We start from the raw sequence: 19,967 nt of genomic DNA, 5'->3' as shown, positions 1-19,967 counted from the left end.
GCATACTAGAGGGGTATACAGACACTGTTGTCCCCACAAAATTGTCTGTAAACAGTAAAATAACTGAGCTGAGACAGTTTGGTTGTTTGGGTTGTTGATTCAGATAGGCACAACTAATAAATAACATCATTCAAAATGATGCTGATGAGTAATTGATAGGGAAAAGCATGTGATCCTTCCTTGCTGAAACAGGAACCAGGAGGTCTGATGTATTTGTTTTTTAATTGACTTTGACTGCATAGTCTTTTGGTTTTATGCTGCAGATGGGACTGCTTGTAATCATTTTGCAAGGAGCCTGTCCCATATGAATCATAAGTGTCCTGTGGCTAGAAGGTAATATAATTTCAGAACGTGTGGGAAGGGCTGATTTATTGAAGGAGTCACATGATGAGTTTTAGGTCTGCAGCAGCTTGAGGCTTTCCTTTCAATCCTTAGGCACAGAGCAAGTTGGAGGGGGTGGCAGATTTCATTTTACATCTCTGCCTTTATGAGTTCAGCAGGAGAGGGAACTACATGCTTCCTAGAAGATTTACAATGTTGGCAACTTTGATAAAATATTTTTATGCAACTTTTGATCTTTATTGCTTTGCAAGCAACTTCCCAATACTTGTCAACGCTGACCAAAGCAAAAATGCTTTCAAAGCCTGTGTACACCAAGTGTGGAAAAGAATGAGGATGAGCAACCCAGCTGTTGTTAACAGGGTGAAGGTTAGCCTGGAGAACAATATAAATGTGGAGACATATTGCTAGTCACAGACTTTTTATCAGTGAGCGTGTAAAACATGTGAAGTGAGTAACTCTAATAAAATGAGAAAATTCAAATCAGCAAAGCTGAAACAAGATGTTCAAGCAACCTTATTGATTACAGCATTGGATGCTTTTGTCATTGTCGTGTGCTTCTTCTCCCAGGCAATGAACTTTGCATGCACAGGATGGAGCTCAGGACCAGTGCAAGAGAATCAGTCTCCTACTCCAACCCCAGGACTGACAATTTTCCATGCAAACTCCTATGCTTTCAAAACATTTAGTCTTTGCAGCATGTACTGATGGTAGCAGGCTATCTATGCTGCTTCTACACACAGTCTTTGTTCTAGTCTCGTCAAGCCTTTCCTCAGATCAACCATCTCTCCCCTCCTCTGAGCAGGTTGTTCACTAAATCATCTTGCCCAGTAGGTTGGTCCTTCTTACTCCAGCCTGTGAATTAACAGCTCCCTGGAAACCTCTACAAGTTCAATCGCTATTTCTCTGCATACCTCTCTCTCTGGCACTCAGTCTCTTTATATCTCTGAGGAACATCCTGCTGGCAGAATCATATCCAGTTGGGTTCATATTCTTTGCACTCCCAGTAAAAACTCATGCCCATGTGATGGGCATGTTTCTGTGACCAGCTGGAGGAGGCATCTTAGAGCTGCTGTAGACTTGGCAAAGGAAGACTTGCCTGTCTCTGTTCTGGAGCTAGACACGTGAGAAACGAAGAGTACAATTCCAAGCAAGGATCAACAAATAAGCATAAAGTTTTCTGGAAAATAGAAATCGAGGATAAGGTGAGTGGATTATGAGTTGGCTGGAATTCAGAGGCTCCTAGCAGAACTCACGGCAGTATTATCACCACACGCAGGGGAGAAAATGCATCCAAGTTTCTCCCACAACCTCAAGTCAAAGTAAGTCAAGTTTTACCCATAACCTCAAGTCAAACTGAGGCCAAAAGAAGCCACCAAAACATGTGGACATAACTTGTAGGGTAAAGCACTGAAGTGAATTAGTGTTGTGAGGTCTGTAAGTGATACTTAGAGCAGTTCAATGGAATGGGCAGCTGCTAAATGGACACCATCCATTTGCCAATCCTTCCAGTTCTCTGGACATTCCCTTGCCTTTGATGGTCATTTTTGCTTTCAAAATTTCAATGAACACCAGTGTAATGCAGCTTGGGGAAGAGGTACTCTTAGCAAGCTCCTAATTTTCTGATGGGGGAAGGTGCTATCAGTTCTTCAGATGACAACCGACTGCAAATCCCAGAAGAAAATATCTTGAATGTTTTAAAGGGAAAGTGTGCTACATACCGCCTGGTAGGAGAGAGGAAAGAGATTTTTTAAACAGCTGAATTCCATTTTTTCTAAAGAAATTTAGTTGTCAGACAAATAAAAGTTTGCTTTATTACATGTAAAGAAGAGGGACTTGTGTACTTAAAGCTCATTTACCTTTCCCAATGGCATGAAAGGGTCTAATAAAAGATACTGTCCTTAGTAGGGAGCCGTACAAGACAGGCAAGCATCTTTATGCTACTATGTCCAAAGCTGGTGCAGATTTTAGAGCTTGAAATAAGTCTGTGTTTCGTTACATGCTGGCTGGGCAAATTGGAAGGGAAACATAAGAATCATGGTCACTGAAGTGATACATAGATATTTGCTTCATGGGTTGCCAGTCTCGCATGAGAAAAGCCACCAAGAAGAGTCCTGTTGGGAACTGTCAGTGTGTGGCAGTCAGATTGATTGGGAGATGTGTTAAGCAGCTTTCATCTGTGATGTCTAAGGGAGAAAAGAAGAATCAGTAAGAACTTCCAAGTTTTACAAGTCCATCTTTACAAGGTGTTCATGGTAGGACTAGAGTCTGTAGAAATTTGCAGAAGTAATCTCAGCCTCCTCTGCTGACATCCAAATGCTGGAGAAATTGAGAAAAACAGAAGGAAGCACCAGGTAAAGAGCTTCCTGTGATTTGACATGAGTGATTTTAAAATACACTTTTTTTTAAAAAAAAGAATTTGGTCAATTTTAAAATAAAAAAAATAATTTTTTAAAATGTGAAATGCTGTTCTTAGTCATTAGTAACAGCATTTTGAACAACCTGTTTTCCTTCAGTCAAAATTATCGCCTCATTTAACCCAGTTTTGCAAATAGCTTCATTTCCTGTGAAATTCCCTTTTGGGAAAGAGACATGAATTTATTATCTATTGGAAAAATGTCATGTTGTTCTCGTTCAGTGACCTAAACTGATTTGTTGATGGAGCTGGATACATAAATAGTACCACCTGCACATACTTACGCCTGCAAAAGGGAAACATTGCCTACAAAAAAATCTGAAGAAAGAAAAAAAAAAGCCCACTCAGCTAAATTAAAAAGTGCAAGTGAAAAATAACAGAGATTTTTCCTCTTTGCATTTTCATATGCAGCACCATCAAAGAAATCCAAAATGGCTTCAGGAAAAAGAGCAATGCTCTTCCTCCCACTTGCTCTGTTCCCAAGGTATATGATATTGGATTCAAAAGCTTGAGCTGTGTCTTCAAAGCTCTCAGTGGGTCAGATTTAAATTATCCAAACAGAAAAGAAACCAACTGGTGGCCGTGATTAATTCTTTTGCACTGATGAAGCCATGGAGCTGTCTGCAGTATGTGAGGGACTCGGCACCAGTGATTGCACTCAGCAGCTGGTGCTGCTGGCTGTCGTGGCTGGTTTTCTTCACTGCGACACAGATGTGTCCAGCAAAAGTCTGCTGAGTTCTAGGAGAGCTTTCTCATCCAGCTCAAGGGATATTTGCAGAAGAACTGTCAGGTGTGTTTCAAAAAAGCATGTATAGACTGAAAAATACATGAACACCTGTAAGGGTATTTACAAAGTCAATTAACATTTGGCCAATAGTATGGAAAAATGTACATTATTTTTGGATGACAGTGTGGCTGGCTAACACACTAACACTCTAACAGGGGCTTGCTGTTAGCACAATGTATACAACTCACACCTCTGATGTTTGTGCTAAATCAGAGATGGATGATATTGACCCAGTATTGTTGTCATGACCTGGACTGGAAGCCCAGAGAGTTGCCACAGTTCTGTGATCCCCTCAGTCTAAATTAAGGTGAAACAACACCAAATGATGAAAGGAAAGGAAAGGAAAGGAAAGGAAAGGAAAGGAAAGGAAAGGAAAGGAAAGGAAAGGAAAGGAAAGGAAAGGAAAGGAAAGGAAAGGAAAGGAAAGGAAAGGAAAGGAAAGGAAAGGAAAGGAAAGGAAAGGAAAGGAAAGGAAAGGAAAGGAAAGGAAAGGAAAGGAAAGGAAAGGAAAGGAAAGGAAAGGAAAGGAAAGGAAAGGAAAGGAAAGGAAAGGAAAGGAAAGGAAAGGGAGTCAAAGAAATCTGGATCACCACCCAAGGATCCACCATTGTCTCAGGTCTGGTAATCTTGGGTGGTGGGTGCACACAGAGCAAAGTTTTCTGTGGCCTTTTAAATTCATCTTATCAGCTGATTAGCATACTAGACAAAGAGAGGCAGGTATTCCATGAACTCATTTTCATGAGAGACAGGCAAAAGGTGGAGCATGGGTTCTGCACATGCGTTGTGGGGGGAATGGGGTACATTAACCTTTTTGTCCATTTGAGTTGGTGGTCACAATCTCCCCCTACCACCTTTACCTTTTCCTCAGTTTTTGTTTCTTGGGCAATTATCCAGTCATTAGCTCCATCTGTTGTCAGTTATTTATCTTTCTTACCAATCTTTTAGCTCTTCTTTGAGGCTATAGTTGTAAATTAAAGTGTAGGCCTTAACCTGAACATATGGTTTTACGCAGTTCTACGTCTCCTCCCTTTGAGGCTTGTTTAAGGAATTTGGCTATACAACTGCAAGGGATACGCCCTGTGTTTCCCTGGGCAGTAATTCATACCTTAGACTAATCACAAAGGCCACAATTTGTTCTTGAAGCTTTTCATGTCGATGAATGTTTGAGGCATTAATTCCTTCAGTTCCTTACAATTGTACACTAGGTTTCAGATGTGGATTGAACTGTACACCTCTGAGATTATTAAGTTTTTTTTTGTATTTTGGTATTGCACATTGAAAAAAAGGGCCCACACTGTGTTAGGTGCTAGATGCTATATGGGCAGCCACTGAGAGAAGTCTGTACCCTAAAGGGCTTCCAGTCAAATGCTCAAGCTAGCCAAATTCAGGGAGAAACTAATACAAGCACATACAGAAAGAAACTTCCTTGAAGTGACGTGAGAAATCTACAGGAGAGGTGGGAGGAGTGTGCAAGGGTCCTATTCCCAATCCAGCACTTGATTTGGTTACGGGGTGTTTCTTGGTCTGTGAGTCACTCTTTAGCGGTAAGACATCTTCTTAAGTAAACAGAAAGATCAAAACCCCATGCATGCTCATATACATACATGCAAACAAGTTGACGGCTAATAAAAGCCATGACTAGATATTCAAAGTGAACTCCAACTGTCACTTGAGTGTTGTTATTGTGACAAAATAGAATAGGATGACTAGATTTGTATTTGTTTGTTGTTTTTTTCCCTCCCAAAAGGCTTTTGTTAAAGAAAAGCTGCTCTAGACTTGATGACTTGTCTGAAATATCTGCACACAGGTACCTGCTCAGGGAACTGAGCAACCCAATCTAGTTGAAGATGTCCCTGATTATTGCAGGGGGTTGGATTAGGTGACCTTTAAAGGTCCCTAACCCAAACCATTGTATGATTCTATGATTCACAGAACTGAGGCCAATCCCCATCTCGTTGCTGGGCAAGGAGACTTGCAGGGGTCCCTGGGAGATATAAAACCATGGCAATCACCAGGTCTCCCAAACAAGCAGTTGGGATGACCTTGTGGCCTGCATTACTTTGGTTGCATACTGTTCCCGAGTTGGCTTAGATGTTGCCTCACCCTTGTACGAGGAAGAAGCAATCTCTTTTTCAGACATCGGAGGTGATCAGTTAATGTGTCAGGACACCCTGGTTGACACAGGCAGCCTCTGGCTCAGCCTGGATGGGGCAGCTCCTTAGCCACCATGCCAATAATCAACACAGTACTGCTAGACCCTGAGGAAAGCAACCCTGCAGGGAGTTGGTGCTGTTTCTTATGACCTTGCCTGCAGCTTTATTATTTGTCATTTTTCCACCTCAGAAAACTGAATCACTCATTTGACATATGTCAATATCCAGAGTGCAATTAATTGGTTCAGCCTTTGACATGACACCTTGCAGCATGGGAGCACAGAGGAAAGATGTGTCAAGAGGGTCTGAAGGTTAATTCCACAGCCTTTGGAGACTGCAGAGCTCAGATAGCCTTCATGGAAGCTGGCTTGCTCATTAGCATCTGGGAAACTCATTAAAGTTTTATGAGTTCTTTTTTAAACCTTTGGCTTCTCATAGCTTAAGGTCACTATAGCATGGCTCTATGGTAATTATACTAATCAGAAATATTTTCTTTCTGTTACACTAACTATAAAGTGGAGAAAATTAAGAAACCAATGTAGAATCTGACAGGACTATCCAGATGATATATGTTTTTGTTTTAAATACATATTTTGCCATCAGTCCACAATTTATAGATATGCTCTATTTCTTATCCAAAAGTTTCTCCTGAGATGATTGTTGTCTTCCAGCTCTATGGTATTATACGATAAAAGGAATTAAGTGAACTAGTCCATGAAAATTTGAAGGATTTATGTGAAACCTTCACACTCATGAACCTACAATATCCTTTTCAAATAGGGAAATACCATTTTCTGGGCGGTAAAGTCAGAGGACTGTAATCCCAAAAGTGCTTTGCCTCTTTCCATGGACTAAAAGGAAAGCCTTGTGGTGACTGTCTGCAGAAGTAGGTACCAACAATGCAGAAACAGTGAGGCTGCCCAAAGACCAGGGTGGTCAGAAGCTGGCTACATCCTTTTGCAACTCCTCTCTGCCTGGCCTCCTGCTCCGCACTGTCCTGAGTGACTCAGCCCCAGCATCAAAATACATCACTTGTGCACATCACTTCCTTGCACTGCAGAGTACATTACCAATGGTGTGATATGTAGGCAAGGTCATGAGCACTGCTGGAAGTCATAGCTATGTACTGCCTACCATGGGTCCAGGACTGTGCTACTCCTGCCCTCCAGCCAGCTCAGACCTCATGCAGTCCAAACTCCTCTTTCCTTCAAGGTGCCATGCACATATCCATCTTTGTGCACACTGCAGCTGAATGCTCGCTGTTGGGGGCAGCAAAGTTAACACTCTGTAAGGAAATCTTTCTGTGAGTCAAGGGGTGGCTAGGATAACAGCACCATTTGTCTCAGCCCAAGGTGACTGACGATCCATTCCCAGAATAACCTGCTACAAGGCCTATCTATTAAATGGGCGACACTTAGGAAATCATCTAAGGCATAGCCCTGTTAGTCAGTGCTAAGATGTTCATAGTGAAAAAGGGGTTAAGAGGGAATTGTTTACATCCTCTCCAGGTGTGGCAGGAAAGGAGATCTTTTAGGGACATGTGGGAACTTCAATGAGTTGAATTCTTGTTCAGGTGTGAGGCTTTGAAAAGATGTCCAAAATCTTCTTTCTCATACTTTCTCACCTCAGGATGCTGCATTGAAGAGAGTTAGGAAGAACTGACCTTACTCTGAGGAGAAGCCTTGGCATAGCCTCTCCTTGGAGTCCCTTGAGCTTTTCCCCATTCTGGGAAGAGTTCTCCAGGGGACACTGACTATTTGCTGTGTTCATCCTTGTCACGCTCACCTGAAAATGGACCTCCAGGTGACCATGGAGACAAGTTCCCTTTTTCTCCCTCTGGTCCTTAAGCCAGACTGACCTCTATGCCCTGGAGACACATCCTCCCTTCCTCCAGCATACAGTAGTCTTGGTCTTGTGTCTCCCTCTTCCTCATCCTTCAACAGACTGATGCCAGGTTTTCCAGGTGACTGTTAAGAATGGGAAATCTTCATTATGTTCTTTTCTTGTGCTTTGACATTTTAGCTTTGAAAACTGTGCTACTGTGGTCTGATGGCCAGCATTGTCCACATGTTCTCTACTAGAATGATTGATACTAATGCTTAATGACCCTCTGTGACAGATGCAGGGGATTTTTACTGGTATTTCCTGGGGGTTGGAGCTCAGTCTGGAAGCAAAAGCTGACAGAGAAGGCTATGAAACCAAGCATTTAAAATGGAGTTTGCCATCTGATACAAGTCTCCATAGTGATTCCTCTGTATCAAACCCAGTCCCTAAGATGACATCCCTACATCCAAGGAACTGCAGTGCAGCATCACTGACTCCCCCAGGGAATAGTCAGGATGAGGCAATGTGTCGTCTCCACTGCAAGCTGGGACTGGGGATTTATTGCAAAGGAGGAGGGTGAAAAAATTTAAATAGTGTCAGAAGGAAGCAATATGTCCAGATCCAAAGTAAGGTTATACTTGTTCTTGGATGCCAGTTGGCACATGCATTATCTGCAACACTCAGCACTGCAAACATTTTCCTGGAAGAGCTCTTATGAACTCTGTTTCGAGTACTTAAGTGCTCATGGATGTTCATTTCCATAATGATTCACTGAAAATAAGAAGTCTTGTTTTCTTTGTACATAATATACTATAAATCAAAAATAACTTGACCAGTTTTCTTGACACACACAGACACACACATACACACTTGCAATCGGACATCTACATACATGTGCATACACTGGTATACAAGCACACACACACACACACACACAAAGAGGTTGTCAGTCCATCATATCCACAACCATTTTCCTGGCATAGCTGAGACTTTTCCTGCTGATCCAAAAGTCACATCTGAATCTTCCCAGACCAGTGCTGTGAATGATTATTTTGTTGAAAGAGACATGGGGCTTTAAAATGCATCCCAATGTAAAGGAGATAGTTTTGCCTAAAGAGTTGTTTATTCATCTTTGTACCCTTGCCAGGAGAAAGCAAAGGAAGAAACTTCTTTTGAAGACAGAGGACACCAGCATATTTCCAGGATGCCTGAGATGCACTTAAACCCCCCACATTTTAAAAAAACCACTCGTGTTCATTCTTTTGTAGTGTTAATTGAATGGCTGACTATGTTACTACTAGGATGACAGAATAATTCAGGTTGTAAGGGACCTCAGGAGGTCTCTGGTCCAATCTCCTGTTCACAACAGGCTCAGCTATGATCACAGACCAGGTTGCTGAGGGCTTTATCCAGCTGGGTCTTGAAAATCTCTGGAGATGGAGATTGGACATCCTCAGGACCATTGCTTGACTGTTGTCTTGAGGAAAAACTTTATATCTGATCTAACCCTTTCTTGTTTCAATTTATCAACTGTTGTCTCTTGTCCTCCTGCCACCTACCATTGTGAAAGGCCTGGGTCTGTCATCTCAGTAACCTCCTTGTAAGTCCTGGCAGGCTGTTATTAGATGCCCTCAAAACTTTCTCTTCCCCATACTGAACCAGCTCGTCTAGCCTCTCTGCACATGGCAAGTGCTCCAGAGCTGAGCATCTTGGTGACCACAGCTGACCTTGCTCTGCTTTATCAGTCTTCTTACACTGTGGGAGCCCAAACTGTCGTCTAAAGAGTGCAAATTAAAGGAGAATAATCACTTCCCTTAAAACAGTCCAGGCTGCTGTTAGCTGCTTTTGCTGCTAGGGTACATGGCTGGCTTGTGTTCATGTCACCATCTGCCAAGATCTCTGGGTACTTTTCCACAAGGTTGTTCCTCAGCCAGTTGGTTCTCACCTTCCTGAGGGGGAACATGCAGCCAAGGGACTCCCCTTTGCTGTCCAAGACATCCATGGATCATCTCAGTAGCTCTGCTCACAGGTGTCCTGAATGATCATTAAGTCACTATTAAAAGACAGCATGAAAATCACTCACAGCTGCTCTGGACCTTGGAAATGGACAGTGCCATTGGAGGCCCAACACCACTGCAGGACATGGCTGGTGTGGAAGGCAGGGAGGAGACTTCTGTCTCAGAGACATGACTCCAGTCTGTGAAGATGTAGCTGAAAATGAGATAAGAAGCCAGATCTGGCTGACAAATTTGTCATCAGAGGTGGGAGTTCTTCCCTGTAGAAACCCAGGAACCTTGGCCCAGAAGTGCACCTAGGTCAGTGTTTCCCTGCACGCTCCTGTTCCTGCTCTCTTGTCCAGCCAGGGTTTTGGTCTCTGAGCTGGGGTGATCCCTGAAGGGTGCCTTAAGTTCCCAGGCAGATATAGGGTTACTTGTATGTGCCAGTGCAATCTTGGAAATGCTTGTCTTCTTGAGATGACGGTGTGTGGCTCACCTGCAGCTCAGCCAGCATTTTTATCAAAGGCTACCCAGGGAAAATGGAAGCTCTTGCTTATCTGCTTTGCTCCCAGGTATTTTTCCCCTGGGATGACTTCCAAAAAGTTTAATTCAAATGAATTCAGTTCTGAGCAGCCCCATGACTTGATCCCATGCCACGGCTTGGGATGGCATCAGCAACTACCCTGGGTGGTGTTTCGAGGAATGGTGAGCATTTTGTCATCTCAGCTTGGATGTGCCAAATGTTGACAGAAGTCAGCTCTCTGCCAGTGGGACTGTACAGTACAGCAGAGACAAGAGTATCACCATTGCTATCAGGTAAGTGATCTAGGAACTTCTTCCAAACTCCTATGAGTGAGAACTTGCAGACTTGAAAAGGTTATTTTTATCTTCTTCAAATTGTTTGCACTAATGAAATAAAGAGTATCATATTTTTACCCTTGAACAATGCCTAATAGCAGAGGAAGGAGAGAGCCCCTCGTAGCCTCATTTCTTTAGGCAGTGCAAATCTTACTGGCTTCAGTGCACTTTGCATCAAACTCATTGCTGGAATTAAAAAATGCCATAGTCCCTCCTAGCTTCCTTGGCTAAGTAGGACTCCCTACACTCTGTCTGCAGTTATTAGAGGCTTATTTGCAGGATCCTGGATTAGCTGACTTGACCCTGTCCAATTTGATTTCTCCCTAGGGGAAGATCAGAGAAGTAGTTGAGTAAGTGTACAAGTGTACAAGACATGCATAAGTGTCTATTTCCATCTGAAAGAGCTCAGAGAAGGCAGGACATCTGCACAGGCCATACAGTTGATTTTCTGGACTGACAACTAGAAGGCAGATGGAATTCCTGGGGCATCTGAAATGATACTAGAAGCCTATATTTAGGCAACTGAATCAAGCCCTCAGGAAGGCTGAGAGATGTGTTCCATCCAGCAAGGTCATGAGCTCCTTCTGAAGCAGTTGCCTCCTGAAGGCCAGCTAAGAAGCTCAGCAGACTTCACTGCACAATTTACTTAGGGATGCACCAAGTGTAATGGGGGATCAGACACCTGGCCTACTGAGACAGAGACCAAATTTAGGTGTCTTCATCTATTTACTGATCTTAAATATTTAGTGAATATTTATTGTGAGTGAAAACAGGGCATCCCAGAAATAGTCCTGAAAACACTGGTACAAGGTTGGTGCCCTGGCATTGACATATTCCAGTGGTTTACAGTGAGGTCAATGACTCTAAGCTCTAAAGACCCTGGAAAAGCCAACCCTGCGGCTGAATGCTATTGCCAGAGACATTAGTTCATTCCTTCAGCTGCCGAATTGCTTTTCTACTAGGACATACTAGACATCTGGATTTGATCTGGACAATGTAGATTTGAGGTCATGTATATGGCTTACACCACAGTCATTCAAAAATTTGGTTGTCCAATTCACAAGGTCTAGATAAGACTAACTTCCACCATGGGACTAGAAAGACGCATGGCTAACACCATCTAGATCAGGGCTAGACAGATCTGGCAATACTTCAATTCCAGTTTTGGTACCTAGACTACATAGTTGTTGTGAAGAGAACAAAAAAGACTTGTTACACCCCCTTATTGCTTGCTGACTACAATATCCCGGTCCACGTCACTGATGTGGGATTCAGGCTACTGAATTTTGCGCTGTGTCTGTCTCTACAAAAGTCAGTAACTCAGGTGGTCTTTATGGTCATGAGACAAAATAGGTGTTGGGTCCAATTCCCCTGCCCTATCATAGACATCTACCTTAGGATCAAATGATTCATAGCTTGGATGCCATTGACCGTATTGAGCAGTTCTCCAATGATCACAGAAGGAACTAGCTCCAGGTGAGACTTGTGAAGAGGTGCATAAAATCAAGTGAGTCCCACTAGAATGGTCTTTGGAAGAGTAGTATTTTGTTCTTAGATCATACTTTTACTGCATTACAGGACAAGTCCCCCCCTCCAGTGACAGTCACCCTGGTTATTTATACTACCCCTGAGACTCCAGTCATGGCTGAGAACTATATGGTGCTAGGTATCATGGAGACACACATGACTAAGATGATCCCTTCCCTACAGTACTAGCGAAGTCTCATCTGACAGAGGGCAGGGTTCACAGCACAAGGATAATAGGCGAGTCACTCTGGTTAAGCACTCCAAGGGCAGATACAACTGTGCCTACAAAGCTGTGCTTTGTGTCTATTAAGAAAAAGAAAATACCTTACTATAGAGGAAAGAAACCAGTCCAGTGAAAGTGTTGCTGTGTTGCTGCATTGCACTTGTACTTCACAGCTGGGTGCATATCCATGGTGGTGAGAAAAAGTCAGGATGAATCCTAGCTCTTCCACACCACAATGTGAAGGGCAGGTTGGTTTCACAGCTAACATGGGCTATACTGTCTCATTATATTGAGTAGGATCTTACTGCACCTAATAAAACCAAATGAAGGACACAAGCAGACAGGTGAACTTAATGAAGCAGTAAGATGATATTGATCGGTTGACAGATTGGGGGAGAGAAACAGCCTTCAAAGCATTATTTCCATGGAGACTACTTTCCACTCCCTGTTTCTATGGCAGCTTTCATCAGATCTTGATTGCCCTATGGTCTCTCTGGTCCTTGTTGTGGAGGGGAGAAAGGGAAAGATAGGAATTGCCTCTTTATTTGGAACCAATAAAGGGATACTGAGAGGGCAGCTATGAGCCTGAAACCAATTCTACTGACACCAGTAAGAGTCATTCGAGAGACTTGAAATGTATGCCTAGAAAATAGACTGATGGTGACCACCTTGCAAATACAGAGACACCACAGATTGTGTGCCTCAGCTTGTAGCTCTGGAGAAGCCAGAACATGAACTCCAGGACACAGATACTCCACTTCTTGTTGCTGACCAGGAGGGTTTTGTGCCCACTGAAAGGTTAGACCGCCTACAAACTAGTCATAGGTTGTCTACAGGGCAGCCAGTGCAGAAAAGATAGAGCTCACTGTATATAATATAAAGAGCCCCATGTATTCAATCTCAGACAGGAAACCCTCAGCTGGTGTAAATGATATTCCTTGCACTAGCTGCCACAAATCAGTCACCCCCTAGGACTTTGCCTGATACAACCTAGACCCTGCCTTTTTTTCTCAAATCCTGGCATTTATGTCGTCCCACCCCCCCTACCCCCCCCCACCCCGGTATGCTGTGTTCAGAGTTACACACCTGTCTATCTCCATCATTCTCCCCTGCTCTGCACTCTCTGAGAAGGAAAAAAAAAGCCACCCTCAAAAAAAATTTTTATTGCTTTTCTGGGGATGGTCTGAAATCTTGCTCTTAAAAGGCTGATGGTAGAAATTCAAATTTTCAACACAGTGGTCTAGAGAAAATGGGCCATGGCTGTCAGTACCTCAGGCATGACAGACTTCAGAAAGCTTCCATGGCAAAAGTAGAGGTAGTGTATATGTTAGCATAGCAATCTCTTTAAAATTAACATAAGCAGTATCCCATTAACGCTGTATATCCACCATGCTGGCTTGGAACAGGGTCCAGTGCTGGAAGGACTAAAAATCTCTGCTTTGGACAAATACTGATTGGAAAAGGATTTTATTTTTTGTGAAAATACACTTCTGGTAGCTACAGTAACCTGCAATTTCTGACAGTATCTGTGGCGTTGCAAATCCCTTTTTCATCCCAGACTGGCCTAGAGGCAGAGCAAACAGAGGTTCTCAATCCACATATTTCTAATCTGTAGATATAGCTGTACCCTCAAACACAAAATGCCAGGAGGTTGTGCATCGCTGTTGTGATGCATGCAGTGAATAAAAGCACTGACACAGTCCTCTCTCATCAGAGACTTTTGTTTCCCAGCTACCATGAAGACGGTTTGCATCACTTTGCAGAACGCAGGGCACTGACAGCAGTGAGTGGCATAGGCAGGCACATTTCCAGTGTTACCTGTATCTCTGTCGCATGGGGATCTATCATGCTAGCCACCATGCAACATGGAAGGCTATGTGAAGACTCTTCCCTTCTCCTCCTCTTTGGCACAGATGATAGGTCAAACTAGACAGAATCTCAAATCTCCCTTCTCCCTCCTCCCTTAGTTATCTCACTGAGGCACATGAATCCAAATGAGAGTAAGGAGGAGGAAAAGGTACAAAACTTTAATTTGTTAATTTAAATTTGCTGCACATTGCCAATCAGCTCAAAGTTAAATGGGATCAAGCTGTGAGGACAGGATGCCTCCAAAACCAGGGGATTAACATCAGTGTCTTCCAAGATATTTTCCAGCCCTGTGTAGTTCTTAAAACTAGAGAAAGACCAATTTAAATCTGGAGATTTAAATCCAGTTTGTGCTGGAGAGTCCTCTAAAACATGTGAAGAAAATTCAGAATAAGTATGCTGAAGTGTAAAGAGCAAACTACTCCAACACTCGTGAGATGCAGATGATGGAGAATATATTACACAACTTGGTTTTTTCTTTCTGCTGTTGTAAAGCCCAACGGAGGGAAGGGGAGTGCAGAGGGACAGAGATCCAGTGTAACACCATGAACTGAGAAGGGAGGCAGTTCATCTTGCATTTAAATGCCTTCTTGCTTAGATTTTATCATGAGGTTGTTCTTTGTATTGGTTCATTATCAAACAGGACTTCTTTCCCAGATCTTAGATACAAAACCACTCTTAAGATAGGTGTACTCTTCCTTTCCAGAGTAAAGAAAACGATGCCTGGTTTTATTGAAACCAACCCAGAGTAGTGTTTATTATTGAAAATATACAGTATTTTTGAACATCACATAAAAAGCCTAGTAGATACATCTGCTCTAGTTCAGAATGCTCAATAGATAATCTTTGTGCAGCATGTAGCACTAACCTCATAGTCATTCTGTTCTCATTATTATTTTTACAGTGCTTCCCTTTTACATTTTTTAAACCCAAAAACATGTTCAGTTGTCCTTCCCCACCCCAATCCTCATAGCTGAAAAAACCCAAAGACTTTCCAAAGGCTACTTACATTGTGTCAAAAGCGTGGGGCTAAGAGGAATGAGGAGATTTTATAGAGCTATCTAGAGATATTGCAGTCCTTTTCAAAACTTTGTGTATAAAGACGGCATGGTTCTTGCAAGGCAAAGTGCCCTGTGTTAAACAGTCCAAAGACACCCTGGCCAACTCCCAGTCTATCAAAGAGAGAAGTGGGGAAGGTAGATAACTTCAGATTTTTCACACCACCTTTCAGATGCTCTTTTTCTTGCTGCCACAGGTTCCCAAATGACAGTTCTGCAGAGAAGAAATTTTTACAAAGAAACAAGAAAGAGATGGGCTACCTATACACCAAACTGTTGAAATCATTGGGAAACAATGTACAGGGTGAAATGGGCAGTATGTTAAAAATAGTCTTTGTTCACCACAATACAGAAGGGAAAAACAAAAAAAAAAGGAGAAAAAAATTGATTGTTCCTGCCGGTGTGCTGTTTTAGACTTTGTATTGTGAACTTCCACAAGGTGCAGTCAGTGTTGAATCTCCTTCTTCTTTGAATCTGTTTCACCACAACCTATTCCAAGAGGCTTTTGCCTGGTTGCCTTAAAGCAGCATCACAAATACGGGAGATGAGAGTCCACGAAAATATGATGGGCACCTCATTGCAAAAGAGAGCAGTGTAGGATAAAGGAAGAAAGTTTGAAGAAAGGAGCTTGGGTGGAGTGAAGAAAGAAGAACCCTGAAGGCCACCAAGTGGTGCGTGTATGTGTGGGGCATGTCACACGGCTGCGGTCTGTTTGATGCTATGGAAGCTGATTCGCGTTGGAGAGGTGGGAATAGACATGGCACGTGCCACACGCACTCGGAGGGAGTGATGGTCTTGCCAGCGGTGCCATCTTTTCCTGGCAGCAGAACGGACCTGGTGAAAAAAAAATGAAAAAACATGAACACTTGGAATACTCAGGTGTCCTCTGTAAAGGGACACCAGATAGCACTGAGATAAATGAAGCCACTGAAACATAGAGGGCTTGATTCAGCTGTCTAAACATGGGCATCTATTTCGCTTGATAGTCTCCCGGGAGATTCTTCTAGCTATTTCTCTCTGGGAAAAGCATGGGTTTCACATATCTCACGTCTTATATCTGTCTTAAATACCCCAGAGCATTTCAAATGGCAATAAATGCCAAAGCTTATGCAACTGCATCAAGCCCTCAAGATGGATGCACCTGATGGAGGTCTTAGAGAGACCTGTCACAGAGGCTATAGCTGTCCCTGCTTCCCTTTTATATGAAGAAACACAGATCATATAACTAAACATTGGTCTCTACAATCCAGACACACCTGACCTAATCCCTGTGAACATCTTGTGTAGGCAGTGGTGAGCTATGCTACAGTCAACAGGTCATCCTCAAACAGATGCTTACAAGTAGGCCAGATGAATCTTGAACTTATTTTTTGCATGGACCATAGAGAGAGCCCAGGAACTCTAGCTCAAATATATATGTATACAAGCAAGCGAAAGGCAGGTAATAGGAATCCTAGCCTCAAACACAATGGGAAGGAAGGCTTGAGATACTCCTAACATAGACCATATAACCAATTCCTGCTAAATCACTGGCAGAGAATACTCGAAGTCAGAACTTGGAATGAAACATTTAGACCAATTTCTAGATATTCTTGTTGATATCTGTTTACTGTAGAGACAAGAGCAATTCACACTGCTAACCTAGGCGGCTAGGTAAGACTACCTAATTAGGTGAGATGAATTTGGGCCCAGCTTCTTGGACAGTCAATGGGTAATTGTACTCATGACACTTGGCAAGGATGTTGACATTCTGCTGCCAACCCGAAATCCAATCAACTTTGAAAAAAAAGTATTTTTACACAGAACCTCCATATCAAGCCATGGCCTCCTTTGCCAAAACCACATTTGTTTAGAAGGCAGGTTTATAAATAATATAATGTTGACGTTACACCTCAGCTATTGACTCATAGCTCTCTTCCTGACCAGGAGAGAACCAGTCAGTATTGTCAAATGGTATGATTCATCTCCTCCTAAAGCAGATGTCCAAAGTAGGCCAGATACAGTGGTCAGATGAAAAATACCTATTATTTCCTTTCATTAGTTATAAAGTCAGTCTAGACAACTAGCTCTGTTTTAGATGTCTGGATTATAAATTTAGCTAAATTTAGACAATATTGATATCTTACCCTGAATGTTTTTCAGTCTTTAATGCTCTTATCTTTACTGCATCCCTCAAAAGTAAAGGAGTGCTCTTATCCCCATTTTACCACCGCAGGCTAAAGCCTGGGCATTAATAGCAGTGATGTTGTTGTAGAGTAGACCTCAACATGGATCAGCTACCATGGCAACTGTACAAGGCCTGGGATGGCTTTGCACAGCCTGTGTGAAACCCATGCTGATACAGCTTCTCAGCTATCAGCACCTGAGTGAGGTGGACCAAAGCCATCCTGGGTGTATCTATAATCACCACTGGGACTGCAGAGAAGATAGTGTTGAAACAACTTGTCCAAAGCTGCACGGCCACTGCTTTTCTCCATTTCTTTTAAAGCTTGGTGCTTGTCTTTAGGAGCAGTGTAAAGTCTACTCAAAACATGAGGAACACACACTTCCCAACCCCACTTCATACCAGCTCCAACATGCTGTCTAGTGGGTGTTCAAATGAGTTGATGAGCAGCGGTATTTCCCACCCAAACCACACACTGTCAGTATTTGGTGTTCTAGGAATGATGGCCTGATGATTAAAACATACAACAGTTCATAAGGAGGACATGGCAAGGAGGGATCTGCACTTCTTCTCTCAGATGGTTCCAATCCTACCATTTCTTGGTGAGACTTCAGGGACTTAAACAGACCCATAGTCTGTAGAACTACTACTTAGAAACTCTGCAGTACTGTGGCCTGGCACTTAACAATCCTTTCTCATCACCAGCTCTGTCCATCAAATACACCCCATTTCAGGTTTGTGAGTATCAACTTGGAAAACAGTTTTGCAGTTGCCCTCTTTGGTGCCTTGTTAGGGGAATCTTGAAGCTGGAAGTCTTACTTTTCTATCAGAGCCCTTCTAGAAGGTGCAGACTGGGCAAAGCAGACCTGAGGATCTCTTTCTCTGTTTTTTTCCTTGACTGTGTGATCTGTGCTGTTTCATCTGACGCTTAAGACAAGTAGATGCAGATGTTTATAGTAAGGTGAGAAGAGTGCCACACTGGGTTTCTTTCTTTTGATTTTGAATCAATGATTTGTTTCAATATAAAATATTTATACTTAATAGGTGGGACAGACCATCAAAAAGTAAAGGCTATAAGGGGCTAGGATTGCTTGCATGGAGGAGTGGAGGAGTGAACATCCAAGTGAAAGACGGATTGAAGTTAAAGACAGCACTGCCAGGAGAAGCATGATCATCATGAATGAATTTGCGATGAGAATGAGAATAATGTGGTTAAACAACAGTGCAGGTGATTTCTGGAAGAGCCTCTCATTATGAAGTAGTAGATACAACATGCCTCCACTAGTTTCAAGATCGGGTTTGGTCAGTTTACACAATGAGTTAAATGAGATAGTTATGTTAGATAGCCAGAGTCAGGATGGGCTGACTCAGCCATACACTGCTACAGTAGAAGCCAGACTGGACTGCTGGCTTTCACTGTATCCTCAAACTGACCTCATTGGCTCACTGAACCCTCCTGTTAAAACACGAGAAATGGTGGAAGGAAGATGTGTCATAGTGTTGCACCTTCCCGGATGCCCAATGTTTGCAAACCTATCACAGCTCTACCTGGAGTGGCCAAGGGATACTTATTCCTGATTCTGGATTTAAGGGTGCATATACTACACTATAATACACACCCAAAGGCAAATACATGTGCCAGAATACATGCAAGGGTGAGATGCCTCTCATCTGAAAGCTTGATACCTAGTCTTGGCCAATTATTTCATGTTTCAACATAGAAAATGGAGAAAGATATATGATCCCCCTAAGGAAGTGACTTAGATATGTGGAATGAATAAGTCCTTGCTCCATTTTGCTCCTCTGAGTACAAAACTAGCTCAGCTAAATGTTGGGCACCTAAGGCAAATGATGTAAGTAACATGTAAAGTGTCAGAGGGGTAACCAGAGTCCTCAGTTGTCTCATAAAGAACACAGGACTTGCTCTGCAGAGGAATGTTGCCTCTCGAATGCTCCTTTCTCCTCAATGATGAGGTACTGTCAGAATGCTGAGATACTGTCAGAAAAAGTTTTTCTGCTGGAGTGAAACTCACCCTTGTACAGGGAGCCTGTGATTCACTGAAGTCCTTCAAAGAGGACTCATCTCTGGTGCAAAAGCAGAGAATAAATCTCTGTGTACAGCACAGTCTTGCTAAAGATGTTGACAGCAGACTGGCAGTCCTGTGAGTTCATGTATCCCAGGCACACCTGCAGTAGCATTTCATTGGGTCATGAAAAGGGGGAGTCACCTGGTGGGCTTTTTAGTGTTTCTGAGCAACTTGTGTGAACAGATACTTACTTAGCCAGTGAAGCCAGATTAGATTTATCATTTGTGCTTCAAACCAATCAAGTCAAAAAGAGTCACCTGGAGATAAAGACGTGAGTCTAAACAAGCAGTTGTCCAAATGGCTTTTATGATATGGTTTCTTTACAAGATTTGAGAAAGGATAAAAAGTAGTAACAAAAATGCTGTCTTCTTGTACAGCTGGAGCCATTCCTAATGGACTGGGCACATGGAAATAGACTGCACTTAAAGGGGTGAGTGCAAAACATTTCTTAATGACAGAATAATTCACTGCAATTAGGATGTGACCAGAGCACAAGCAGAAAAGGTTAAGCTCAAATTTATCTCTTACAATTGAACTCAGAAACAAAATGCTAGTTTAACTTTAGGTCAGAAAAGAAAAAAAAATGGCTGTGACTGCTATAATAACATGTTAAAAAAGTCACCAAAAAAGCTATTATGCAGCGGAAGAGTAATAGGAAAATATAAAGC

General features: G+C 42.6%; 1 protein-coding gene across 5 annotated transcripts in view; it reads right to left on the bottom strand.

The window, feature by feature from the left end:
• Positions 1-14,717: 14,717 nt before the first annotated feature.
• Positions 14,718-19,967, bottom strand: part of CRHR2 (corticotropin releasing hormone receptor 2) — a 158,983-nt gene continuing 153,733 nt past the window's right edge. For 4 of the 5 annotated variants that reach the window (XM_074848598.1, XM_074848636.1, XM_074848619.1 and 1 more), the window contains one exon: positions 14,718-15,882. In XM_074848598.1, the coding sequence (XP_074704699.1) occupies positions 15,742-15,882 (141 nt within the window). In that variant the 3' untranslated portion in view covers positions 14,718-15,741. Of the gene's footprint in view, positions 15,883-19,490; positions 19,557-19,967 lie in introns of all 5 variants that reach the window. The other variant, XM_074848609.1, reaches the window with a different exon arrangement.

Source organism: Strix aluco, chromosome 1 (assembly GCF_031877795.1).
Source record: "Strix aluco isolate bStrAlu1 chromosome 1, bStrAlu1.hap1, whole genome shotgun sequence".
NCBI classification, from domain to species: Eukaryota; Metazoa; Chordata; class Aves; order Strigiformes; family Strigidae; genus Strix; species Strix aluco.
This window is presented reverse-complemented; position numbering and strand designations above follow the sequence as displayed.